This window comes from Papio anubis, chromosome 4, assembly GCF_008728515.1.
Source record: "Papio anubis isolate 15944 chromosome 4, Panubis1.0, whole genome shotgun sequence".
In the NCBI taxonomy this organism is placed as follows: domain Eukaryota; kingdom Metazoa; phylum Chordata; class Mammalia; order Primates; family Cercopithecidae; genus Papio; species Papio anubis.
This window is the reverse complement of record NC_044979.1, coordinates 114280239-114308006: the sequence shown is the minus strand read 5'-3', so window position 1 is coordinate 114308006 and position 27768 is coordinate 114280239. Positions and strand designations below refer to the sequence as shown.

Genomic DNA, 27768 nt, shown 5'->3' with positions numbered 1-27768 from the left:
TTAACTAGCAGGGCTCAGCCTCATTGGTCCCTAACCCAGTCAGGCCAGGGTTGTCATCGAAGGGGAGGAGGCTGCCTTAATGTGTGTTCAGCCCTTGGCTATCCCTGAGGCCTGGCGCGGCTACCCGCTGACCCCGTCTCGACCCGGGATGGCGGAGGCCGGCCTGAGGGGCTGGCTGCTGTGGGCCCTGCTCCTGCGCTTGGTGAGTCCCAGGGCTTGGCTCCACCTCCCCTACAGTCTCCAGTTAGGGACCCTGGGGCCAGCCGTGTACCAGGCGAGTGTTACTGGGTAACAGCAAGGGAGCCTCAGGGCCTGCAGGCTGGGCCAGTCTCCGGACACATGAGGGATGCCAGGCCCCACAGAGAAGGGGTGCAGGTGGAGGGTTTCCAGGTCACAGAGTTGAATGCACACAGGGGTGAAAGAGGTCGCTGGACTGGGGTGTTCCAAGTCCCTCCTGTCACTGGCCCTACTGGGTGGGGTCCAGGCCTGCAGTTGAGGGAGGTCTGAGGCAAGGAGGTGCTGGGATGGGGTTACCTAGTGAGCATCACCTAGGGAGTCCTGGGAGAAGATCCAGGACTGGCGCCTCTTAAGTTCCTCACTCCCTTTGTGTCTGGGAGGTGGGTGATGGCTTTTGGCCTCAAGCAGGTGGTGGTGGTGGTGGTGGTGGGAGCCGGGGGGCCTCCTGCACAGACTCTCCATGAGAGACCCTGGCCTCTGGATGTGGTGTGCAGTGTGGGGACTCAGGCTGACTTTGATGTGGGCAGGGCCCGGCACCTTGGAGTCAGCTTTGCCTCCTTACCCATACCTGGCCTCTCCAGCAGGACCTTCCTAAACTGCAGGTCTATCAGGCCACACCTAGGAAGAAAGGCCTGGCTGCCCCGCCCACTTGTCACTCCAACACTGGCTGGCTGGCTGGCACATGCCTCCAGGAGGCTTCCCACTCCCCACACTCCCCCCTTCCCTGCCCCTGCTCCATGTCCTTCTTACCCCCACGCCCTCCCTGGCTGCCTGCTGCCTGGATGGCACCCAGCTGTGTCAGGGCCCATGAGTGATGTTGCTGTGTCTGCAGGCCCAGAGCGAGCCTTACACACCCATCCACCAGCCTGGCTACTGCGCCTTCTATGACGAATGTGGGAAGAACCCAGAGCTGTCTGGAGGCCTCATGACACTCTCCAACGTGTCCTGTCTGTCCAACACGCCAGCCCGCAACATCACAGGTGATCACCTGATCCTATTACAGAGGATCTGCCCCCGCCTCTACACCGGCCCCAACACCCAAGCCTGCTGCTCCGCCAAGCAGCTGGTATCATTGGAAGCGAGTCTGTCGATCACCAAGGCCCTCCTCACCCGCTGCCCAGCCTGCTCTGACAATTTCGTGAGCCTGCACTGCCACAACACATGCAGCCCCAACCAGAGCCTCTTCATCAATGTGACCCGCGTGGCTCAGCTAGGGGCTGGACAACTCCCAGCTGTGGTGGCCTATGAGGCCTTCTACCAGCACAGCTTTGCCGAGCAGAGCTATGACTCCTGCAGCCGTGTGCACATCCCTGCGGCTGCCACGCTGGCTGTGGGCAGCATGTGTGGCGTGTATGGCTCTGCCCTTTGCAATGCCCAGCGCTGGCTCAACTTCCAGGGAGACACAGGCAATGGTCTGGCCCCACTGGACATCACCTTCCACCTCTTGGAGCCCGGCCAGGCTGTGGGGAGTGGGATTCAGCCTCTGAATGAGGGGGTTGCACGTTGCAATGAGTCCCAAGGTGACGACGCAGCGGCCTGCTCCTGCCAGGACTGTGCTGCATCCTGTCCTGCTATCGCCCATCCCCAGGCCCTGGACTCCACCTTCCGCCTGGGCCGGATGCCGGGTGGGCTGGTCCTCATCATCATCCTCTGTTCTGTCTTCACTGTGGTCGCCATCCTGCTCGTGGGACTCCGTGTGGCCCCCACCAGGGACAAAAGCAAGACGGTGGACCCCAAGAAGGGCACCAGCCTCTCTGACAAGCTCAGCTTCTCCACCTACACCCTCCTTGGCCAGTTCTTCCAGGGCTGGGGCACCTGGGTGGCTTCGTGGCCTCTGACCATCCTGGTGCTGTCTGTCATCCCGGTGGTGGTCTTGGCAGCGGGCCTGGTCTTTACAGAACTCACTACGGACCCCGTGGAGCTGTGGTCGGCCCCCAACAGCCAAGCCCGGAGTGAGAAGGCTTTTCATGACCAGCATTTCGGCCCCTTCTTCCGAACCAACCAGGTGATCCTGACGGCTCCTAACCGGTCCAGCTACAGGTATGACTCCCTGCTGCTGGGGCCCAAGAACTTCAGCGGGATCCTGGACCTGGACTTGCTGCTGGAGCTGCTGGAGCTGCAGGAGAGGCTGCGGCACCTCCAGGTGTGGTCGCCCGAAGCACAGCGCAACATCTCCCTGCAGCACATCTGCTATGCCCCCCTCAATCCGGACAATACCAGTCTCTCCGATTGCTGCATCAACAGCCTTCTGCAGTATTTCCAGAACAACCGCACGCTCCTGTTGCTCACGGCCAACCAGACACTGATGGGGCAGACCTCCCAAGTCGACTGGAAGGACCATTTTCTGTACTGTGCCAAGTGAGTCCGTGGTGGGGCCCAAGCGAGGAGCGGGCTGGGGCTGGGCTGCCATGGCCTCCCGGGAACCTGGCCGGGCATACAGCTGGTCCTGAAGGACCAGAGGTAGCTATTCCTATGACTCTGGCCTGGGGCTGCCCAGATGCTTATCTCTGCCCCTCGTCCAGCTGCCATTTCCTTTGGCCAGAGTTCCTGCTCATGGCTGCAGGTTTGTGCATGGCCATCACTGGCCCTTCAACCCCGGGTTCACTCTGTCTTTCTGCAGAGCTCCTGACATGTGGAGCTCCCTGCCACACTCTTGGTTTAAGTCTGACAGAGGAGTCCGATTGGCACAGCACATGTTTATATTTGCCTTGTTTTGCTTCTTGTTTCTGTGCCAGGTGCCGTAGGGCCGTCAGTAGCCCGTGAGGTACCATGGTATGCACTGGAAAAAGTGCCCTCAGGCCAGGGGTCATGGCTGGTCTCAGGCACCTGGGCCGGGTGTCCTGGGGCAGGCCACAGCCACATACACTTCTATTGATTGGGGTTCGGTTCTGGTTCTGTCCACTCTGGTGTGCTGCCAACAAGGCTGCTGGACCAAGGCGCCCAAGAGCCAAGGGCAGCAGCGGGGCGGTGGCAGTGGAGGCTCCTTGAGGTTGGAGTAGAGCAGAGGTCCTCAAAATGAACGTTTAGTACTCCATACTCCAGAGCAAATGAGAGTTAAAAGGGGCAAATAGCATCTTAGTGTTATTATGAAAAGAGTTCTGACCTTACAGACCCTTGAAAGGATCTCCAGGACACCTAAGGGCCCCAGGCCACACTTTGAGAACCACTGGATTGGAAGAGAGTGCTGACACTTTCTGTCCCCCGTTATCTGGCTCTGCATCCGTTGGCTGGGCCCCAAGTTTGGGCTGTTTCTCAGAGTGTCTGTGCCAGGAACCCAAGGGCTGTCTCTTGGAAACAGCGGGAATGAGAGGAGCTATTGTTTGCTCTGGGGAGGCATCGTGGTCTGACCTCCGACTCGTGTCTGATGCTAGCTTTATAGTCCATTATAGGGCATTATCTTTATTTTGACTTGGGTGCTCACAACAACTCTTGGGTGGTCCAATTATCCCCACTTTACAGACATGAAAACTGAGGCTCGCAGGGGTGTGGTAAGCTGCTCAAAGTCACACAGCAACCAGCACTTGCTTGCTGAGAGCTGAGAGAGGGGTGTAGAGAGCTTCGCTCTGGTGTCCCACCGCGCCTTCACAATGATGGGCTTTGCAGAAAGGGCTAAGCTGAAGGAACTACAGAATTGCCTGAGGGTACCAGGCTAGTAAACTCTGAAAACATTGGCTCCTGGGCTCCAGGATTCCAAATTTGACCTCAATACCTAGAGGGTTTTGGGGGGCCCTAGGCAGGAGAAGGAGGCTGAGAGGGCAACATTTGAGACAGCCCATGCCAGCTCTTCCGCCCTCATCACACCTGAGGACTTCAGATGTGATGCTCAATCCAGAATCAGATACTGTCAGAGCCAGGAAGGTCAGGCTAGTGTGTGGAGACGTGAGAGGCACAGAGGGACATGGCCCGGAGCAGCCCCTGCCTGGCACCGAGGAGGCACCCGGCAGCTCCAACTCACTCGGTGGGTGGGGGCCTGCAGGAGATCTTGCTGGATGGGAGCCATTTAGGACCCACTGGGCTGGGCTATCTGCAGTTATCTGCAGCCAGTGTCCCCCACCCCACCAGCTCACCCTCCGTAGTGCTGTGGGTCTGGGGTGGGAGGGGAAGGGAGGGGCCATAGGGACTGGGCAGGGCCAGGAAAGGCCCTTTCCCTTTGTGGTCATCTCCCTCCAGTGCCCCGCTCACCTTCAAGGATGGCACAGCCCTGGCCCTAAGCTGCATGGCTGACTACGGGGCCCCTGTCTTCCCCTTCCTTGCCGTTGGGGGGTACAAAGGTAAGCTAAGTGGGCCCTGAGAGGAGGCCAAGGAAGATGCAGTATTGGGGCAGGAACCATAGACGGGAGGGTGGGGGTGGTGCTGGGGGTTCTCACAGCCTGGGGGTGACCTGGTTTCTGGAAGCTATAGGCCGACCCTGTCCTGTCTCCTCTCTCTGCCATCTCCTTTATCTTCTCATAGTGTTACTCAGGCACTCTGGTTTTTTGCCTGGGCCCAAAGGTCTTACCTTTGCCTGAGAGAAGTGGGGTGTAGGAGGTAAGGCCATAAATCAGATGAAGAAGGAGTGGGGGAGAAGGAGCAAGGGGTGATGGCAGGGGTGAAGCTAGATAGGGGGAGGGAATATAGGGGTGCAGCTGGAGGGGGAGGGAGGCACGGGTGCAGCAGGAAGGGACTGAGCATTTCTTATCCCAGGGAAGGACTATTCTGAGGCGGAGGCCCTGATCATGACGTTCTCCCTCAACAATTACCCTGCCGGGGACCCCCGGCTGGCCCAGGCCCAGCTGTGGGAGGAGGCCTTCTTGGAGGAAATGCGAGCCTTCCAGCGTCGGACGGCTGGCAAGTTCCAGGTCACGTTCATGGCTGAGGTAGGGGCTGCAGGGTCCCTGGCTCTGGGGGTGCAACCCAGGTGGTCTTGGGTCAGCTCCTGTGTCCCCAAGCTGGGCAGTGGCTGCCTGCTCGGAACAGGGTGATTGTGATGGCTGTTCTTGTAGCCTCACCAGGGATGATGGGGGGCCATCAGGCCCTGTGACACAACACACAGTTAGTGCCCAGTGACTGAGGTATTGAGAGCCAGCCTGGCTGGAGCAGGCACGGTCGGGTGTATGTCCACAGCGCTCTCTGGAAGATGAGATCAATCGCACCACAGCCGAAGACCTGCCCATCTTTGCCACCAGCTACATTGTCATCTTCCTGTACATCTCCCTGGCCCTGGGCAGCTATTCCAGCTGGAGCCGAGTGATGGTGAGAAGCGGGAGGGACACAGCTAGGTGGGCTAGCCCAGGACCCCAGGCATCTTCAGCAGGCCTTCTACAACTTTCCTAACCAGAGCATCTCAGAACAGCAGAATGGACACACCTAAGTGGCTGCCCCAAAGGGTAATACCTCTCGAAGGTGTTCTGTGCTGAAAGTGAAAGGCCAAGAGCAGTTTTCTTTTTCTTTCCTTTTCTTTCTTTTCTTTTCTCTTTTCCCTCCTTCCCTCTCTCTTTCGCTTTCTTTTCTTTCTCTCTCTCTCTTTCTCTCTCTGTCTCTCTTTTTTTCTCTTTCTTTCTTTTGAGACAGGGTCTTGCTCTGCTGCCTAGGCTGGAGTGCAGCGGCATGATCTTAGCTTGTTGCAACCTCAAAAATCCTGGGCACAAGTGATCCTCCTGCTTCAGCCTCCCAAGTAGTTGGGACTATAGGCACATGCCATTGCGCCCAGCTTTTTTTTTTGAGACAGAGTTTTGCTCTTGTTGCCCAGGCTGGAGTGCAATGGCGCGATCTTGGCTCACTGCAACCTCTGCCTCCCAGGTTCAAGCAATTCTCCTGCCTCAGCCTCCTGAGTAGCTGGGACTACAGGCATGTGCCACCACACTTGACTAATTTTGTGTTTTTAGTAGAGACAGTGTTTCTCCATGGTGGTCAGGCTGGTCTCGAACTCCTGGCCTCAGGTGATCTGCCCACCCAAAGTGCTGGGATTACAGGCATGAGCTACTGCTCCCGGCCATTTTTTTTTTTAAATTTTTTGTAGAGACGGAGTCTCGCTTTGTTGCCTAGGCTGGTCTCGAACTCCTCGGCTCAAGCAATTCTTCCTCGTCAGCCTCCCAAAGTGTTGAGATTACAGGTGTGAGCCACCACACCTGACCTAAGAGCAGTTTTCTTTCTGTTACATGCCATACCCTGACTTGCCCAAATGCAAAGCTAATACTTACAATCTCTTGCAATGCGTGCTCAAGGAAGATGGAGCAGGCTCACCTATGCCTTGGGGTTTCATGGACCTGCCCGTGGGAGGATGGCTCTGCAGAGGGGCTTTAATGTGAGATGTGAGCTCCTCACCACCGGGGGCATATCGGGGACCTGCAGGCACGGAGGGTGCCTGCCTGCTGTGGTGTCTCGCCTAGCTGAGGCTGGTGGGCATACTGGGTAGGTGCTAGGTGGCCAGGGGGCTGAGCCTGTTTGCATTACAGGTGGACTCCAAGGCCACGCTGGGCCTTGGCGGGGTGGCCGTGGTCCTGGGAGCAGTCATGGCTGCCATGGGCTTCTTCTCCTACCTGGGTATCCGCTCCTCCCTGATCATCCTGCAAGTGGTGCCTTTCCTGGTGCTGTCTGTGGGGGCTGATAACATCTTCATCTTTGTTCTCGAGTATCAGGTAAGAAGGGAGGAGCTCTCCATACCCCCAACTGCCCACTCTTCTGCCAACCTCACCTCCTGGCCAGATGGGACTCTGGCGTGAATTTGCTGGGTCTCCCTGCAGACTCTTTCTGTTCATCGACACTCATGTTTACAATATCTGTAGAAACTAGAGTGTGTTGACATAAATGACTTCATCCTGCCTCTACCATCCGGAATTAGCTTTCTGTTAACCCCTTGCAATGTCTAGTAAAACCTCTCCATGTTAGTACGTTACGGCCTCCTCCTGTCTTTATGCTGCTATGTAGCATTCCACGGTAAGGATAAATCAGAGTCGATTTCACCTCTCCCTGTTGGTGAACAGGGTTCCAACAATGCTTGGAACAGGGATGCTATAGACATCTCGAAAGCACCAAGCATTTCTCCCAGCCACACCCTGGAAGAAGAACATTGGCCGTGGAGAGTGTGAGGGTCTTTGATGATTCAGGAAGGTCAGAGCAGCTCCTCAGGCCTGGCTGCAGCTCTGGGCACTTGCCAGCTCCCTGCTGGCCTTTGAGGGATGGTGCCCTTGGAGGTCCCTGGCTCTTATCCCTGCTGTTCCCACCCAGAGGCTGCCCCGGAGGCCTGGGGAGCCGCGAGAGGTTCACATTGGCCGAGCCCTGGGCAGGGTGGCCCCCAGCATGCTGTTGTGCAGCCTCTCTGAGGCCATCTGCTTCTTCCTAGGTGAGCCTGGGGCAGACCCTTCCCACTTGGCATTAGGCCTGCTGGGTTAGTGCCGGGGCCTAGGAGTTCCCAGAGGGCAGTGGGTATAGTGCAGACCCCCTTCCCCCTGTACCTTGTCAATGTCAGCTCCCACTCTGCCCTTGAAGCCAGGGTTCCCTGACAGCCCTCTGCTCCCTCACAGGGGCCCTGACCCCCATGCCAGCTGTGCGGACCTTTGCCCTGACCTCTGGCCTTGCAGTGGTCCTTGACTTCCTCCTGCAGATGTCTGCCTTTGTGGCCCTGCTCTCCCTGGACAGCAAGAGGCAGGAGGTAGGGGCAGCCGGGCCAGTACCAAGGGACGTGCCCCTGGGTTCCCACCATGGCAGGGAGATGGGGTGGCTTTACCACCACAGAGATGGCCCAGAGAATGGGATGGGGGACAGGGGCATTGTGCTGGGAAGGTAATATTTAGGCCATGTATTCTCCAATTTCCTATAGAAAAATAAATTTGTTTTGACAAATTTTGCAATATAATCGAACCTCCTTAAGTGCATGAGGTTCAGAAATAAAATACAGTTGACCCTTGAACAATGTGGAGATTAGGGGACTGACTGTCTGAGAAGCTGAAAATCTGCATGTAACTTTTTTTTTTTTTTGAGATGGAGTTTCGCTCTTCACCTAGGCTAGAGTGCAATGGCGTGATCTCAGCTCACTGCAACCTCTGCCTCCTGGGTTCAAGCGATTCTCCTGCCTCAGCCACCTGAGTACTGAGATTACAGGCCCCCACCAGCTCTCCTGGCTAATTTTTGTATTTTTAGTAGAGATGGGGTTTCACCATATTGGTCAGGCTGGTCTCGAACTCCTGACCTCAAGTGGTCCACCCACCTTGGCCTCCCAAATCCTGGGATTACAGGCGTGAGCTACCACGCCTGGTCTGCAGGTAACATTTGACCCCTCCAAACTTAATTCCTACTAGCCTACTATTACCTGGAAGCCTTAATGATAATATAAGTAGTCGATAACACATCTTTTGAATGTTATATGTATTATAAACTGTATTCTTACAATAAAGGAAGCTAGAAAAAAGAAAATGTTAGTAAGAAAGTCATAAGGAAGAGAAAATCTATTTACTATTCACGAAGTGAAAGTGGATCATCATGAAGGTCTTTATCCTCATTGTCTTCAGGTTGAGTAGGCTGAGGAAGAGGAGGAAGAGGAGGGCTTGGTCTTGCTGTTTTGGGGGCAGCAGAGGTGGAAGAAAATCTAGGGATAAGTGAGCCCAGGCAGTTCAAACTCGTGTTGCTCAAGGGTCAGCTGTATAAATGAGAGATCGACAGGAGTTGATCTGTTGGTTCAAATGATGGCATACAATTTAAAGATATTTTATCAAGATTTTTAAAAAAAGGCAAAGAAAATAGCACACTGGTATGTCTCCATGAGCGGCACTGGCACAGGCCACCCACAGAAGGTGACACTCCCTGGGGGCAGGAAGGTGGTCCCTGGGATCTGGTCTGCTCTGGGACTACCTCGAGGGGCTGCCTCCCGCTCCAGGCCTCCCGATTGGACGTCTGCTGCTGCGTCAAGCCCCGGGAGCTGCCCCTGCCTGGCCAGGGAGAGGGGTTCCTGCTTGGCCTCTTCCGAAAGGCCTATGTCCCCTTCCTGCTGCACTGGATCACTCGAGGGGTTGTGGTGAGTGGGCCTGGAAGCACAGGAGGGCAGGGGGACTAGGTGGGGACCTCGCCTCAGGGAGAGCAGGGTTGGAGGTGGGGAGGTTGCCTAGGCCCAGGTGCTGATACCTGGGGCTGGCATGCAAGTCTGCTCAACTTCAGAATGTTGCCCATGACACCCTGACCGACTTAAATTTGTGGGGAGATTGGGGGGCGGCTACTGGGCAGGGTGGTCTCATGCAGCAGGTCCCTTCTCAGCTGCTGCTGTTTCTCGCCCTGTTTGGAGTGAGCCTCTACTACATGTGCCACATCAGTGTTGGACTGGACCAGGAGCTGGCCCTGCCCAAGGTGAGCTCAGGCTCTTCTCAACCCTTAGGCCCTTGGGATTTGGGGAGGGGCAGTAGCAACCAGCAGGGATGGGTTGGGGGTCTCTAGCCCGGGGCTTGGCCAGAGGTGCAGAGCTGCTCACTGCTTTGGAGGCATCTCCAGCAGTCCTGCGGAGTGAAGCCACATTCATGTATGAACAGCACAACAACCAGGTGCCAGCCCCAGGCCACAGTAAGAGAGATGGCCCAGGCACTGGAGGGCTGTCCATGTGAGACAGCAGGCCACAAAGAATGACTGTCACTTTGCTGAGTGCCTGCCCAGTGTCCAGCCCTGTGAATCCTCTGGGCCTGAAGCCCAGGGAGGGCAGGGGTTCAGGGAAAGGAAAGCCCCATGGTTGGAGGGGCCTCCAAGCTCGCATAGGATTTGCAGAGGAAAGTGATGACAGACTGGCCAATGGGGGGCTGGGGCGAGCCCAGGTGTGTTTCCTGGGTGTGGCAGCGACTGTGGGGGTGGGATGAGCTGGAGGCCAAGGGCATGGTTGGGGAGAGGCTGATTGCCCAGCCTGGATCAGTAAGTGTGTGGGCCAACAGGCACAATGTGTCAGCCAAGGCTGGGGACCCGGCTCATCTGGATGTGCACCAGTGGTGGCCATGGACTGGTGGCCAAGAGAAAGCAGCCACAGACAACAAAGTCTGAGACACATGGTCAGACTGCATGAGCAAGTTCTGCGGAGAGGGAGGGCATCAAGGGGACTTGATGTCTAGGACCCATCTGGAGAACTGTGATGGAGATTTGGGCAAGAGTCTGGGCACTGGCAGGAGCTCCAGCGGAAGCAGTGAGGCCCAAGCCCACAGCAGGGCTGAGTGGGGTGCAGCTGGGGTAGATGTGTTAGGCTGTACTGGCCTGGGAGCCAGGTGAGGGAGGACAAGAGCAGACAGCTCAGGACTATACTTTGGGTGACCCTATGGAGGGAGAGCAGGTGGGGAGTCCCAGAATGAACCTGCCACCTGCAGAAGCCCTGGGGGCTATGTCACAGGGCTGAGGTGAAGAGGGTCTTTAGTGCCCCAAGAGCAAGAAGGAAGGACGTGATTGGCCACTAGACCTTGCTGAGGTTTTATGTTGACGTCTTTTGTTTATTTTTCTGTTGGGGATGTTTGTTTCTTACTGCTTTTAAAATTTTTATCATTTTTTTTCCAGTTTTTTATTGTGGTAAAATACACATAATAGAAAATTACCATTGTAACCTTTTTTAAGTATACAGTTCAGTGATATTAAGTACACTCATACTATTCAACTATCACCACCATCCATCTCCAAAACTCTTTCCTTTTTGCAAAATTGAAACTTTATCCAATAAACAGTGACTCCCCATTCTCCCCTCCCCTCAGCTCCTGACACAACCACCATTTACTTTTTTTTTTTGAGATGGAGTTTTGCTCTTGTTGCCCAGGCTGGAGTGCAATGGCACAATCCCGGCTCACCACAATCTCTACCTCCTGGGTTCAGGTGATTCTCCTGCTTCAGCCTCCCAAGTAGCTGGGATTACAGGCGGCCACCACCACACCCAGCTAATTTTTGTATTTTTAGTAGAGACGAGGTTTCACCATGTTGGCCTGGCTGGTCTTGAACTCCTGACCTCAGGTGATCCACCTGCCTCGGCCTCCCAAAGTGCTGGGATTACAGGTATGAGCCACCGCACCTGGCCTCTACTTTTTCTTTTTTGTTTTGAGATGGAGTCTTGCTCTGTCGCCCAGGCTGGAGTGCAACGGTACGAACTCGGCTTACTGCAGCCTCTGCCTCCCAGGTTCAAGCGATTCTCCTGCCTCAGCCTCCTGAGTAGCTGGGACTACAGGCTAATTTTTGTATTTTTAGTAGAGATAGGGTTTTGCCATGTTGGCCAGGCTGGTCTCGAACTCCTGACCTTGTGATCGGCCCGCCTTGGTCTCCTGAAGTGCTGGGATTACAGGCATGAACCACTGTGTCTGGCCCATTTACTTTCTGTTCTATGAGTTTGACCACTCTAGGCACCTCATATAAGTGAACTCAAACAATATTTATTTTTTTGGCTGGAAGTGGTGGCTCACTCCTGTAATCCCAGCACTTTGGGAGGCTGAGGTGGATGGATCACCTGAGGTTAGGAGTTTGAGACCAGCCTGACCAGCATTGAGAAACCCTGTCTCTACTAAAAATATAAAATTAACTGGGCATGGTGACACATGCCTGTAATCCCAGCTACTTGGGAAGCTGAGGCAGGAGAATCGCTTGAACCTGGGAGGCGGATGTTGCGGTGAGCTGAGATCATGCCATTGCACTCCAGCCTGAGAAACAGAGTAAGGATTCGTCTCAAAAAAAAAAAATAAATAAAAATAAGTCTATTTGGTCTGATATTAGTATAGCTATCCCTATTCTCTTTTGGTTCCTATTTACATGGAATATCTTTTTTTCTGTTCTTTCACTTTTGACCTATTTGTGTTTTTGGATCTAAGGTGAGTCTCCTGGAGAGAGCATATAGTTAGATCACGTTTTCTTGTTTTTTAGCAGATGGGGGCTGCCTAGGGCACAGTATGCCAACTCTCACAATCTTGATCGTGTGTTTAATCCATTCTACCACTCTTTTTTTTTTTTTTTTTTTTTTTTGAGATGGAGTCTCGGTCTCTCGCCCAGGCTGGAGTGCAGTGGAGCGATCTTGGCTCACTGCAACTTACATCTCCCAGATTCAAGCGATTCTCCTGCCTCAGCCTCCTGAGTAGCTGGGATTACAGGTGCATACCACCATGCCTGGCTACTTGTTTTATATTTTTTGTAGAAACGGGGTTTTACCATGTTGACCAGGCTGGTCTTGAACTCCTGTCTTTGAGTAATCCACCCACCTCAGCCTCCCAAAGTGCTGGGATTACAGGCATGAGCCACCATGCCTGACCCTACTACTCTCTTTTGATTGAAGAGTTTAATCCATTTACATTTAGAGTAATTACTGATGAGGAGGGCTTTACTTCTGTCATTTTGCTATTTGTTTTCTATATGCCTTGTAGCTTTTTTGTTTCTTATTTCCTGCATTACTTCTTTTGTGCTTAGTTGGTTGCTACTAGTGAAATTTTACATTTTCCTTTCATTTCCTTTTGTGCATAGTCTTCAGCTTATTTTATTTGTGATTACCATGAGGATTACATTAAATGTGCTGAAGTTATAACACTCTAAATTTATGCCAACTTTCTTTCCATAGCATACAAAAACTCTGCTCCTATAACAACTCCATCTTATCCCCCTTTCAGTTATTGATGTCACAAATTATATTTTGGGCTAGCCATGGTGGCTCATGCCTGTAATCCCAATGCTTTGGGAGGTGGAGGCAAAAGGATTGCTTGAGGCCAGCAATTTGAGACCAGTCTGGCCAACACAGTGAGATCCCATCTCTTGAAAAAATTTAAAATTTAGCTGGGCATGGTAGCACATGCCTGTAGTCCCAGCTATGTGGGAGGCTTGCTTGAGTCCAGGAATTCAAGGATGCAGTCAGTTATGATCATGCCACTGCACACCAGCCTGAGCAAGAGAGAGAGACCTTGTCTCAAAAAATTATATTTTTCAGCTGGGTGCAGTGGCTCACGGCTGTAATCCCAGCACTTTGTGAGGTGGTTGGATCACCTGAGGCCAGGAGTTCGAGATCAGCCTAGCCAACATGACAAAACTCCGTCTCTACTAAAAATACAAAAATTAGCCAGGCATGGTGGCACATGACTGTAAACCTAGCTACTTAGGAGGCTGAGACATGAGAATTGCTTGAATCTAGGAGGTCGAGGTTGCAGTGAGCTGAGATTGTGCCACTGTACTCCAGCTTGGGCAATAGAGTGAAACTGTGTCTCAAAAACTTTTGTATTTTTAGGCATTATGTATCCAAAATCATAGGCTAATGATTTTTTTTTTTGCATTAGTCTCTTCAATCATGTACAAAAAGGCGGAGTTATAAATCATAACATTTATAACTGCCCATTTATTTACCCTTGCTCGGGATTTATTTATTTATTTATTTAGGCAGAGTCTTGCTCTGTTGCCCAGGCTGAAATGCAGTGGTGTGATCATAGCTCACTATAACCTCAAACTCCTGGCCTCAAAAGATCCTCCCACCTCAGCCAGCTGAGGTACTGGGATTACAGGTGTAAGCCACCGTGCCTAGCCAAGGGATTTTTATTTCTTCATACATCTTTGAGTTACTGTCTGATGTCTTTTTTTTTTTTTTTTTTTTTTTGAGACATTGTTTCGCTCTTATTGCCCACCCAGGCTGGAGTGCAATCGTGTGATCTCAGCTCACCGCAACCTCCGCCTCCTGGGTTCAAGTGATTCTCCTGCCTCAGCCTCCTGAGTACTGGGATTACAGGCATGTGCCATCACATTGGGCTAATTTTGTATTTTTAGTAGAGATGAGGTTTCTCCATGTTGGTCAGGCTGGTCTCGAACTCCCAACCTCAGGTGATCTGCCTGCCTTGGCCTCCCAAAGTGCTGGGATTACAGGCATGAGCCGCCACGCCTGGCCTGTCTAACGTCTTTTTATTTCAACCTACAGGATTCCTTTTAACATTTCTTTCAGTGAAGGACTAGTGATAACAAATTCCTTCTGCTTTTGTTTATCTGAGAATGTCTTAATTTCACCTTCATTTTAATTTTTTTAAAATTTTTTATTTATTTTGAGATGGAGTTTCACTCTTGTCGCCCAGACTGGAGTACAATGGTGTGATCTCAGCTCACTGCAACCTCCGCCTCCTGAGTTCAAGCAATTCTCCTGCCTCAGCCTCCTGAGTAGCTGAGATTACACGTGCACGCCACCATGCCAGGCTAATTTTTGTATTTTTAATAGAGACGGGGTTTTACCATGTTGGCCAGGCTGGTCGTGAACTCCTGACCTCAGGTGATCCACCCGCCTTGGCCTCCCAAAGTGCTGGGATTACAGGCATGAGCCACCATGCCCGGCCCATTTTTACTTTTTAATTAAAACAATTTTTTTGAGATGGGGTCTCACTATGTTACTCAGACTGGTCTCAAACTTTTGAGCTCAAGCGATCCTCCTGTCTCAGCCTCCCAAAGTATTCGGATTATAGGATGAATCACCTCATCTGGCTTCTCCCTCATTTTTACTTTTTATTTTTATTTATTTTTTTGAGATGGAGTCTCACTGTGTCGCCCAGAGTGGAGTGCAGTGGTGTGATCTCGGCTCATTGCAACCTCCACCTCTGAGGTTCAAGAGATTCTACTACCTCAGCCTCCAAAGTAGCTGGAATTAACAAGTGCATGCCTCCATGCCTGGCTAATTTTTGTATTTTTAGCAGAGATGGGGTCTCACCATGTTAGTCAAGCTGGTCTCAAACTCCTGGCCTCAAATGATCTGTCTACCTCGGCCTCCCAAAGTGCTGGGATTACAGGCATAAGCCACCATGCCCGGCCTTCTCCCTCATTTTTAAGTGACAGTTTTGCTGGAATTAGGATTTTTCATTGACAATTGTTTTTTCTTCAGCACTTGTTTTTTATTTGTTTGTTTTTGAGACAGAGTCTCACTCTGTCATCCAGGCTGGAGTGCAGTGGCACAATCTCAGCTCACTGCAACCTCTGCTTCCCAGGTTCAAGTGATTCTCCTGCTTCAGCCTCCTGAGTAGCTGGGATTACAGGCGTGTGCCACCATGCCTGGCTAATTTTTGTATTTTCAGAAGAGATGGGGTTTTGCCATGTTGGCCAGGCTGGTCTCAAACTCCTGACCTTAGGTGATCCACCTGCCTCAGCCTCCTGAAGTGCTGGGATTCCAGGCATGAGCCACCATGCCTAGCATTCTTTAGCACCTTCGATATACAAACCCACTGCCATCCGGGCTTTAAGGTTTCTGATGAGAAATATGCTGATAATCTTTTTGACAATCTTTTTTATATGCCAAGTCATTTCTTTTTTTCAATGTTTTCTATTTTTTTAAAAACTGTATTTTATTTTATTTTTTAGAGACAGGGTCTTGCTATGTTGCCTAGAATGGACTTGAAATCCTGGGCTCAAGCAATCCTCCCACCTCAGCCTCTTGAGTAGCTGGGACGACAGGTATATGCCACCATGCCTGGCTTGTCTTTGGTTTTTGACAGCTAAATTATAATATGCAACCGGGTGCAGTGGCTCATGCCTGTAATCCCAGCACTTTGGGAGGCCAAGGCAGGCAGATCACGAGGTCAAGAGATCAAGACCATCCGGGCCAACGTGGTGAAACCCCATCTCTACTAAAAATACAAAAATTAGCTGGGCGTGGTTGTGTGCACTTGTAGTCCAAGATACTTGGGAGGCTGAGGCAGGAGAATCACTTGAACCCAGGAGGCAGAGGTTGCAGTGAGCTGAGATCATGCCACTTGCACGCCAGCCTGGCAACATAGCGAGACTCCATCTCAAAAAAAAAAAAATTTAATATCCTTTGGTGTGGGTTTCTTTAGTTTATCCTACTGGAGTTTATTGAGTTTCTTAAATGTTTATATTCATGTCCTTCATCAAATTTGGGGAGTTCTGGCCATAAGTTTTTCAAATAATCTCACTTCCCCTTTCTCTTTTCTTCTGGAATTCTTACAACGCATATTTTGGTCTATTTGATGATGATGATGTCTCACAGTCCCTTAGGCTCTGCTCTGTTCACTTTTGTTATTTTTTTTTCTTTCTGTTCTTCAAACTCAGTAATTTCAATGGTCTTATCTTCAGTTTGCTAATTCTTTCTTCTGACTGCTTTTGAATCCCTCTAGTGAATTTTTCATTTAAGTTCCTATACTTTTTAGCTCCAGAGTTTTTTGCTCCTTTTTATGTTTTCTCCTTATTGATATTTCCATTTTGTTCGTAAATTATTTCCTTGGCTTTGTTTTCTTTTAGCTCTTTGAGTAACTTTAAGGCAATTGTTTTATTTATTTATTTATTGAGACAGAGTCTTGCTCTGTCACCCAGGCTGGACTGCAGTGGTGTGATCTCAGGTCACTGCAACCTCTGCCTCCTGGGGTCAAGCCTCAGCCTCCCAAGTAGCTGGGATTACAGGTGCCTGCCACCATGCTTGGCTAATTTTTGTATTTTTAGTAGAGACAGGGTTTCACCATATTGGCCAGGCTGGTCTTGAACTCCTGGCCTCATGTGATCTGCCTGCCTTGGCCTTCTAAAGTTCTGGGATTACAGGCATGAGCCACTGCACCCAGCTGAGACAATTGTTTTAAAGTCTTTGTCTAGTAAGTCTGCTGTCTGGTCTTACCCAGGGACAGTTTCCGTTGCTTAATATTTTCCCTTTGAATGGGCCATGTTTTTCTTTTTCTTGGTGTGTTTTTGGTTGAAAAACGGACATTTGATTCTTATAATGTAGTAGCTCTGGAGATCAGATTCTCCTTCTTTCCCAGGGCTTGCTTTATTTTATTTATTGCTGTTGGTGTTTCTGTGCTGGGGATCAGCCAAAGGCACAGAGTTAATGTCTTCTCAGGTATTTTATGAGCCTGCATATTTCTCTGGGCATTTATGCAGTGTGGTGACTGTCTAAATATCCCTATATTTATGGTTGCTTTTGAATGTCCTTGTCCTTATATGTATGGTTCCCAAAAGGAAAACGAGGGAAAAATGAAGGGGTGGGGGATAGGTGCTTACTCTTTAAATCTCCTGGAAGTCACTTTAGTAAGATGTGGAGGCAGTTGCAACAATGGTGGTGGGAGTTGCAATAGTGGCTGCCTGCCTGTGTATCTGTACCACCAATATCAGAAGTAATGATCAATGATCAGAACTCAGATATCAGAACTTGATATTTGGATTTATTTATTTATTTATTAGAGACAGGGTCTGGCTCTCTTGCCCAGGCTGGAGTGCAGTGGTGCAATCATAGCTCAGTGCAGCATCAAACTTCCAGGCTCAAATGATTCTCCTACCTCAGCCTCCTGAGTAGCTGGGACTACAGGCATGTGCCACCACACCCAGCTAACTTTTGTATATTTTTTTTGTAGAGACAGGGTGTCACTGTGTGTCCAGATCAGTCTCCCACTCATGGGTTCAAGTGACCCTCCTGCTTCACCTCCCAAAGTTCTGAAATTACAAGTGTAAGCCATCATGCCCAGCTGATATTTGGTGGATGGTGTCCTTGCCTACCCTGGCTCCTGCAAGCTGTGTACAAGCTGCTTCTGGAAAGCATACACAGCTGCATGCCTTGAAGCTGGGAGTGGCAAATGGGTAGCTGCTACTGTACTAAAAGCTGAGATTGCCTGAAATTAACCACAATTTACTGTCCAAGACTTATCCTAGAAGCTTCCAGCCCTCAATAGACTCCAGAGTTCCAAAATAATTACACCAGGGCTGGTGTGGTGGCTCACACCTGTAATCCCAGCTGTTTGGGAGGCTGAGGCGGGTGGATCGCTTGAGGTCAGGAGTTTGAGACCAGCCTGGCCAACATGGTAAAACCCCATCTCTATTAAAAATACAAAAATCAGCCGGGAGTGGTGGCACGTGCCTGTAATCCCAGCTACTCAGGAGGCTGAGGCACAAGAATCGCTTGAACCCAGGAGGTGGAGGTTGCAGTGAGCAGAGATCACACCACTGCACTCCAGCTTGGGAAGACTCTGTCTCAAAAAAAAAAAAAAAAAAAAGGAAAAAAAAGAAAAAAAATAGTTATACCAGACAAGTTGTTTTCTAGGCGGGGAGAGAGATTCCTGACACTTCCTACTGTGCCATTTTCCCTAATGTCACTCTGAGCCTTTATGTTATAGAAGGGAGCAGACCATGAGGATGCCTGGTGCATGGCTTTGAGGGTGTATACACTGACATTTATGTGTGCACACAAATACGGGCCGTTGTCACAGGCCAGCTTGTTAGACTGTGGCTGTGCCAAATTGGGGGTGACAGGAAGGGATACAATTATGTGTATGTGCATGTTTGTGTGTGTCAGTGTGTGTTCATGTGAGGTGATATGAGTTGCTCTGTGCTTGCACCCCCGTAAGTGTACTTCTGTTTGCACCTGTGATTATACCTATTCTGTGAACCTTGGAGTATATTCATTTGTGGGTACACCTAAAACCGTGTTCCGGTGTAACTGTACAGTGCACATACATCTTGAAGGTACCCTTGAGTGTGTGTGTCTGTGCATGTCCTTCTCTATATGTACCTTGTGTGTGACCTCTGAGCATGTACCTCTCGGTGTATATTTTGTGTACATGTGTGCATGTACCTCTGTGTACCTCTAGGCATGTATCTGTGTGTACACCTCTGAGTGTCCCACTGACACATCCCTTTGAGTGTGTAACTGCATGTGTATCTCTGAACATGTTCCTCTGTGTGTGTTCCTCTGATCATGGACCTCTGAGCATGTGCCTTTTAGCATGTACTTCTGTGTGTACCTTCGAGAGTGTGAGCTGGAGTGAGCCCTTTAGGGGTGTGCATAGCAAACTGAAGCTTACTGACCCTCCTCCACTCCTAGGACTCGTACCTGCTTGACTATTTCCTCTTTCTGAACCGCTACTTCGAGACGGGGGCCCCGGTGTACTTTGTTACCACCTCGGGCTACAACTTCTCCAGTGAGGCTGGGATGAATGCCATCTGCTCCAGTGCAGGCTGCAACAACTTCTCCTTCACCCAGAAGATCCAGTATGCCACAGAGTTCCCTGAGCAGTGAGTGCCTGGCCGCCCCACACCCCGGCCTACTCCCTGTTTGAGTCCCCCAAGTCCTCACCAGTCCTTTCTTCCTGCCTGTTGTACCCCTGTCCTGCTGTCCTGCTGCCGTATGCCTGGGGAAGGCTGCGTGGGGGTTGGGCCATGAGAAGAATCCACCACCCTGCTCAGCTGGCCTTGTCACCCTTCCTCCCACCTGCCCCTTAGGTCTTACCTTGCCATCCCTGCCTCCTCCTGGGTGGATGACTTCATTGACTGGATGACCCCATCCTCCTGCTGCCGCCTTTATATATCTGGCCCCAATAAGGACCAGTTCTGCCCCTCGACCGTCAGTGAGTTTGGGGCCATAGGGGCTCACTGCCTACCATAGCTCAGGCAAACTGAGGCAACAGAAAGGAGAGGACTGGAGAGGCTCCCTCAACATCTTGACCTGTCTTGTGGGGTCCATTGGGGGCATGGATGCAGATGTGGCCTGAGGGACAGGCACTCTGTGAGGAGCACCTATGTGGGTGGCTGTGCTGGCCCGTGGGCATCACACACGTATGCTGCTGTGTACCGTGCCCCACTTTCAGAGCACGTGGCACTCCTGGGTGGCAGGGCACTGGGGAGTCAGGAGTGGAGAGATGCTGAGGTTGGCACATGGCCCCGCCGCACAAAGCAGTGGCATTTGTAGGTGGAGAGGACTTTGTGGGGCCTGTTTTTCTGCCCCAAATTTCCTTTCCCCTTCTGCCTGTAGGTGCCCACAGTTTCTATAGCCAAGAGGAGAACTTCTCCCACAAATAACAAAAGCAAATCCCCCTAGAAGTGACTAGTTGAGGCTGGAGTGCCTGGGACCTCTGATGGGATTGTTGGGGAAGGAGAGGCACACAGCAGTTGCTGCTGGTCCTGGGGTGTCACTGCCCAGACCCCTGCTTTCTCTGCAGACTCCCTGAACTGCCTAAAGAACTGCCTGAGCATCACGATGGGCTCTGTGAGGCCCTCAGTGGAGCAGTTCTATAAGTATCTTCCCTGGTTCCTGAATGACCGGCCCAACATCAAATGTCCCAAAGGGTAAGCTTGGGAGGGCCTTCTGCTGGGGAGGACAGACATGTGGGACCTAGGACGGGGGTGAATATAGAGAGGCAGGAGGAAGCTATCAGGGGCCTCTCTGGGGTGGCTGTGGGCTGGGCAGATGAAAGGAGCTTTGTTCCTGGCTAAGCCTTTGCCCTGACCTCACAGCGGCCTGGGAGCATACAGCACCTCTGTGAACTTGACTTCAGATGGCCAGGTTTTAGGTAAGCATGGCCTTGCCTGGAGGGGAGGACATAATCAGTTGCTCTGGAGGGCCCCTGAGAACCCCAGGGAATAGCCTGTCACGTGTTGTCTCCCTCCTGTGTCAGGAGCTTCTAACTGCCCTGGCCCTGTCAGCAGGGGTCTTGTTTCCCAACTCCACATCCTCAGACTTCACCCCTTCTCTCACTCCCAAGTCAATGGTCAGCGTGAAGTTTGTGGAATTCATTCAGCAGTTGATACCATACTTTGGAGTTCTCCACACCCTGGCTAAGTACCTTTCTTACCAGCACAAATTACACCCAAAGGGCAGCTGGCTAAATGAATTAGGATGCTTGGCACAGCACAATCCTAGCAGTCATTAAAAGTAACAAGAGGCTGGGTGCGGTGGCTCATGCCTGTAATCTTAGCACTCCAGGAGGCCGAGGCGAGAGGATCTCTTGAACCCAGGAGTTTGAGACCAGCCCAGGCAACATAGGGAGGCCCTCTTTTTTTTTTTTTTTGAGACAGAGTCTCACTCTGTTGCCCAGGCCAGAGTGCAGTGGTGTGATCACTGCAACCTCCACTTACGAGGTTCAAGCGATTCTCCTGCCTCAGCCTCCTGAGTAGCTGGGACTATAGGAGCATGCCACCACACCTGGGTAATTTTTGTATTTTCAGCAGAGATGGAGTTTCACCATGTTGGCCAGGCTGGTCTCAAACTCCTGGCCTCAGGTGATACGCCTGCCTCGGCCTCCCAAAATGCTGGTATTACAGGCGTGAACCACTGTGCCCGGCCTCCTGTACAAAATAAAATTTAAAAAACTGCCTGGGTGTGGTGGCTTGTGCCTATAGTTCCAGCTATTCAGGAGGCTGGGCGGGAGGAATGTCTGAATCTGGGAGGTTGAGGCTGCAGTGAGCCGTGATCACAACACTGCACTCCAGCCTGGGCAACAAAGTGAGACCCTCTCTCAAAAAAAAAAAAAAAGAAAGAGAGAAAAAAAGAAAAAGGTAACAAGGGAGATACAGTTAGACTGACAGGAAAAGGACCCACAACATGCTGTCAGCTCATACAGCAGATGGCAGAATGAGACAGCCATCTGTGTAAAGGAGCTGGCTATAGCTCTGTGCAGACATGCTTGGTGTAGGGGGCCTAAGGGAGCTCATGCTGCAGATGGACATGGGGGTCGTTGGCGGGTGGGGGAGCTTTTGAAGGGTGATCTCACTTTGTACTGAAATAATTTGTAGTTTGAACTGCTGGCTGAAAGCTGCCTGAAGTTCACTAGACAATCACTTGAACGTGGGAAGTAGAAGTTGCAGTGAGCCGAGATCGTGCCACTGCACTCCAGCTGCGGTGACAGAGTGAGACTCTGTCTTGAAAACAAAAACAAAAACAAGAACAAAAAACCCTTTATTGTATAAGGGTCTTAATAACCTTAATTTCTTCTTCTTTTTTTTTTTGAGACGGAGTCTCGCTCTGTCGCCCAGGCTGGAGTGTGGTGGCGCCATCTTGGCTCACTGCAAGCTCCGCCTCCCGGGTTCAGTCCATTCTCCTGCCTCAGCCTCCTGAGTAGCTGGGACTACAGGTGCCTGCCACCATGCCTGGCTCATTTTTTTGTATTTTTAGTAGAGACGGGGTTTCACTGTGTTAGCCAGGATGGTCTCGATCTCCTGACCTCGTGATCTGCCTGCCTCGGCCTCCCAAAGTGCTGGGATTACAGGCATGAGCCACCGCGCCCGGCCTTCTTTTTTTTTTTTTGAGATGAGGTCTTGCTCTGTTGCCCAGGCTGGGGTGCAGTAGCACAATCTCGGCTCACTGCAGCCTCTACCTCCCGGGTTCAAGCAATTCTCCTGCCTCAGCCCCCCAAGTAGCTGGGATTACAGGGGTATGCCACCACGTCCGGCTAATTCTTGCATTTTTAGTAGAGACAGGGTTTCACCATGCTGGGCAGGCTGGTCTCGAACTCCTGACCTCAGGTGATTGGCCTGCCTTAGCCTCCCAAAGTGCTGGGATTACAGGTGTGAGCCACCGCGCCTGGCCAATAACCTTAATTTCTTAAAACGTCATTAAGAAATAACCTTTAGCTGGCAGGAGCCCTAAGCCACAGTTCTAATAATTCAACTGTTCTCATTTTTCTGTCTTCCTTTCTAGTCCTTTCCTATAGGAATATGCAAATTAAAAACCAATTAAGTTAATTTTAAAAATCCAATGCATATCTTGAAACCATATAGAGAAGAATCTGGGTTCACTAGAGAGATCTCTATAGGCTTCATTCATCAAAGGTCAGGCCTGGGTCTCCCACAGCAGTGGGGCCAGCTATGGAGTTTGCAGGGCTGGTGCAAAACAAAAATATGGACCTCTTGCACAAAATTTACTAAGAATTTCAAATGGTGGTGGCAGAACCCTGAACCCAGCTTGATCACATGCCTGTGCCACTGTGTCTGGGGTGTTCTGAAGGTGTCCTGGAAAGGGCTCTGACCTTTGCCCTTCCATCTTCCGTGTGCCATGGCTGTCCAGCCTCCAGGTTCATGGCCTATCACAAGCCCCTGAAAAACTCACAGGATTACACAGAAGCTCTGCGGGCAGCTCGGGAGCTGGCAGCCAACATCACTGCTGACCTGCGGAAGGTGCCTGGGACAGACCCAGCTTTTGAGGTCTTCCCCTACACGTGAGGACCTGAGTGGCTGAGCTAGAGGGAAGTGGGGGATGGTTGCTGGAGATTGGAGGTTAGGGCGGAGGGCTTGCAAGGAGTTGCATGAGATGAGCACCAGTTTTAGGTCAGGAGGCTCTGGCTGCAGACTTGGGCCTATTTCTTATGCTGGTTTGTACCCCAATATAAGCCTGCCTGACCCTCAGCATTCTCCTTCTGAAGTGGGGTGTCCCACCCACCTTGAGGGCCCCAGAGGCCTGAGCTTGTGACCATGCTCTGTACTCTGGCAGGGTCACCAATGTGTTTTATGAGCAGTACCTGACCATTCTCCCTGAGGGGCTCTTCATGCTCAGCCTCTGCCTGGTGCCCACCTTTGCTGTCTGCTGCCTCCTGCTGGGCCTGGACCTGCGCTCCGGCCTCCTCAACCTGCTGTCCATCATCATGATCCTCGTGGACACCGTTGGCTTCATGGCCCTGTGGGGCATCAGTTTCAATGCCGTGTCCCTCATCAACCTGGTCTCGGTAACCCAGCAGACACAGGCACCAGGGGGCCCTGGAGGGGTGGTTGGGGATCCAGCCTCATAGAATACTCCCAGTTCCTTTTTTTTTTCTTTCTTTTTTTTTTAGAGGCAGGGTCTTGCTCTGTTTCTCAGGCTTGTGTAGTGACATGATCACAGCTCACTGTAGCCTCGAACTCTTGGGCTCAAGCGATCCTCTGACCTCAGCCTCCCAAGTAGCTGGGACTACAGGCACGTGCCACTGTGTCCAGCTAATATTTTAATTTTTGTTGTAGAGACAGGGTCTCACTTTGTTGCCCAGAATGGTCCCAAACTCCTGGGCTCAAGTGATCTTCTCACCTGAGCCTCCCAGTGTTGGGATTATAGGCATGAGCCACTATAATGGCTCATTGGGATTATAGGCACGAGCCACTTGGCACCCGGCCAAATACTCTGTCTAGAATTTAATGCCTGCCCCGCGCTGGTCCTGGTGGAGGCCTCATCTCCCCAGTTCCTTCCCTACCTCTGCCTTTCTTGGCTTATGCCCCCTCTCTGCCCATAGGCGGTGGGCATGTCTGTGGAGTTCGTGTCCCACATTACCCGCTCCTTTGCCATCAGCACCAAGCCCACCCGGCTGGAGAGGGCCAAAGAGGCCACCATCTCTATGGGAAGTGCGGTGAGTGGGGAGGAGTGGGCCACCCTGTGCCCCACTCGACACCCTGTGCCCTGCTTGATGCCCTGTGCCCTGCCTGACACCTGGTTCTGACCCCCCAGGTGTTTGCAGGTGTGGCCATGACCAACCTCCCTGGCATCCTGGTCCTGGGCCTTGCCAAGGCCCAGCTCATTCAGATCTTCTTCTTCCGCCTCAACCTCCTGATTACTCTGCTGGGTCTGCTGCATGGCTTGGTCTTCCTGCCTGTCATCCTCAGCTATGTGGGTGAGTGCCCCGGCCTGTTCCTACCAGGCTGTCATGATTATCATGACGACAACAGTAACAGTGCATGCTTACCACGGAAGCTCAGGAAGTGCACACAAGCCATGGGCAGACGTCAGAAGCCAGGACCATGACCATGTGGCACTTCTAGTCTTTGAAGCTTCTGTTGTTCATTTAATGTGCTGTGAACATCTTTCTTTTGTCAGCAATGTATGTCTCAAACAACGTTTCTGTGGCCCTGTACACTCTGGATCTTCACGGCACTGCTGTTGGACTTTTAAGCATGCCCTTCAGCAAGAAATATGTTTTATACCCAGAGGTGACACGCACAAGCACACACAGACATGCCTGCCTGAAACAGATGCTTCACTAAATAATATTAATACTTCTCTTATACATGTGAAGCATTCTGATATTTCTGGTTCCATTCTATTATTATTATTATTGTTTTTGGAGACAGGGTCTTGCTCTGACACCCAGGCTGGAGTGCAGTAGCATGATCACAGCTCACTGCAGCCTTGACTTCCCAGGCTCAAGTGATCCTCCCACCTCAGCCTCCCGAGTAGCTGGGACCCCAGGTGCACATCACCATGCCAGCTAATTTTTTATTTTTTTGTAGAGGTGGGGTCTCCCTGTGTTGCCCAGGCTGGTCTCAAACTCCTGAGCTCATGATCCACCTTGGCCTTCCATAGTATTAGGATTACAGGTGTGAGCCACTGTGCTTGGCTTTTATTTTAATTTAAATTTATTATTTATTTTATTTTAATTGATTGAGATGGAGTCTCACTCTGTCGCCCAAGCTGGAGTGCAGTGGTGTGATCTCAGCTTCTTGCAACCCCTGCCTCACAAGTTCAAGCCATTCTCCTGCTTTAGCCTCCCAAGCAGCTGGGATTACAGGCGCGGACCACTATGCCTGGCTAATTTTTTTAATTCATTTTTTATTTTTAGTAGAGATGGGGTTTCACCATGTTGGCCAGGCTGGTCTCAAACTCCTGACCTCAGGTGATTTGACCGCCAAGGCCTCCCAAAGTGCTGGGATTACAGGCGTGAGCCACTGTGCCCCAGCCCTATCATTAATTTTTTTTTTTTTTCTTTAAGACAAGAGCTTCACTCTGTTGCCCAGGCTGGAGTGTGGTGGTGCGATCTTAGTTCACTGCAACCTCTGCTTTCTGGGTTCAAGCAATTCTCCTGTCTTAGCCTCCTGAGTAGCTAGGATATCAGTGCACACCACCATGCCTGGCCAATTTTTGTATTTTTATTAGAGACAGGGTTTCACCATGTTGGTCAGGCTAGTCTCGAACTCCTGACCTCAGGTGATCCCTCTGCCTTGGCCTCCCAAAGTGCGGGGATTACAGACGTGGGCCACCGCACCCAGTCTCATTAATTTTTTGAAATGCTGGCCAGGAGTGGTGGCTCATGCCTGTAATCCTAGCACTTTGGGAGGCTGAGGCGCATGGAGGCTCAAATTGAGCCTCCCAGGATGAAGGTGTTTCTGGCTCTCAGGGTGGGCAAGCTGGGAGGAGTTCAATTTTACCCCCCACCAGATGGTAATAATAATATTACTAGAGGACATTTATAGAGGGGTGTGTTTGTGCATCAACATATGTGTCTGTAATTCTCTTAACTACCCCCCCGAGGTAGGCATCATTATCCTTCCCTTTTTACAGATGAGGGAACTGAGACACCTGCCCCAGGTTACAGACTTGGTCAAAGGTAGCAGGGGTTGGAGCCCACGCAGCTCCATGGTTCCTAAACATGTCTCTTGTGGGGACTCCCTGACCCTCTTGGAAGGAGTAGAGTGTGTGTGCTAGGGGTGGTGGGTGAGACATAAGAGAGGGGCAAGGAGGAGCAGTTGTGGGGTGTGCTTGGACGAGGGGTATCCAGGGCCTTGGAGCTGCAGGTGGTGGCTGTTCCTCGGAGGCTCCCTCCCAACATGCTTTGGGGATGGGGGACCAGGACATCCCTGAAGCTTGGGCTGCAAATGTAGTGACCCCAGAAGGCACATGACACAGAGCCCCCCTGGGACCCTTCCTGCCTTGGGTTTGTTGTACAGAACCAGGAGTAGCTTCTCACCTGTGTCCCCTGCCCACCTCTCTGACTGTGGTTCTCTGTCTCACTGCAGGGCCTGACATCAACCCAGCTCTGGCACTGGAGCAGAAGCTGGCTGAGGAGGCAGCAGCGGCAGCCATAGCGGCCTCCTACCCAAATCACCCCTCCCGAGTCTCCACAGCTGACAACATCTATGTCAACCACAGCTTTGAAAGTTCTATCAAAGGTGCTGGTGCCGTCAGCAACTTCTTGCCCAACAATGGGCGGCAGTTCTGATACAGCCAGAGGCCCTGTCTAGGCTCTATGGCCCTGAACCGAAGGGTTATGAGGGTCTTCCCTGTGACTGTCCCTTGACACATGCCCTTCTCAAATCCTAGGGGAGGCCGTTCCCATGAGACTACCTGTCACTGGAGGATGGCCTGCTCTTGAGGCATCCAAGCAGCACCACTGATGGCTCCTCTGCTCCCACAGTGGGTCCCCAGTTTCCAAGTCACCTAGGCCTTGGGCAGTGCCTCCTCCTTCTGGGCCTGGGTCTGGAAGTTGGCAGGAACAGACACACTCCATGTTTGTCCCACACTCACTCACTTTCCTAGGAGCCCACTTCTCATCCAACTTTTCCCTTCTCAGTTTCTCTGTCAAAAGTCTTAATTCTGTGTCAGTAAGTCTTTAACACGTACTAGTGTCCCTGAGAACACAGACAGTGACCACTGCCCTGGGTTGTGATATCACAGGAGGCCAGGGAGGGGCAAAGGCTCAGGCCAAGAGTCAACGCTGTGGGAGGCCGGTCAGTAGCCACTCCCTCCAAAGCGCATCTGCAGGTCTGCCATCTATGGCCCTTTCTGGCAAGAGAAGGGCCCAGGAAGGATGTTCCCATAAGCACCTTGGTCATGGATTAGCCCCTCCTGGAAAACGGTGTTGGGTTTGGTCTCCAGCTCCGACGCTTATTAAGGCTGTTGTTGCCAGTCAAGGCCACCCAGGATTCTGAAGGCTGGGAGCTCTTGGGGCTGGGCTGGTCCTCCCACCTTCACCTCAGGCCTGGAGCCCAGGCCTCAAACCAGCCCAATCCGAGCTCTTGGACAGCTCTCCAGAAGCATGAACTGCAGTTGAGATGAAGATCCTGGCTTGGTACTGTGCACATGGGTGTTTAATAAACATTTGTTGGCAGAAATGGTGTTTTATGTCACATGTCCTACCCTGGCTGCCTCTTGGCTTAAGATAATTTTTGTGAATG

At 51.5% G+C, this 27768-nt stretch overlaps 1 protein-coding gene and 1 long non-coding RNA gene across 2 annotated transcripts; one reads left to right on the top strand and one right to left on the bottom strand.

The window, feature by feature from the left end:
• Window positions 1-27705, top strand: NPC1L1 (NPC1 like intracellular cholesterol transporter 1). Its single transcript, XM_003896040.4, has 19 exons — window positions 1-202; window positions 1070-2595; window positions 4408-4508; window positions 4921-5093; window positions 5341-5469; window positions 6672-6854; window positions 7444-7558; window positions 7740-7867; window positions 9089-9226; window positions 9463-9552; window positions 18968-19158; window positions 19366-19490; window positions 20082-20208; window positions 20377-20432; window positions 22925-23075; window positions 23348-23579; window positions 24117-24230; window positions 24329-24491; window positions 26611-27705. The coding sequence occupies exons 1-19, from the start codon at window positions 80-82 to the stop codon at window positions 26811-26813; spliced, it is 4068 nt and encodes a 1355-aa protein (XP_003896089.4). The 5' UTR covers window positions 1-79; the 3' UTR covers window positions 26814-27705.
• Window positions 8395-27009, bottom strand: LOC103882861. The gene is made up of 3 exons (XR_644818.4): window positions 26939-27009; window positions 23429-23531; window positions 8395-8851 (listed from the first exon to the last, which is right to left on the bottom strand). It is a non-coding gene; the product is annotated as an uncharacterized LOC103882861 (long non-coding RNA).
• Window positions 27706-27768: the final 63 nt, after the last annotated feature.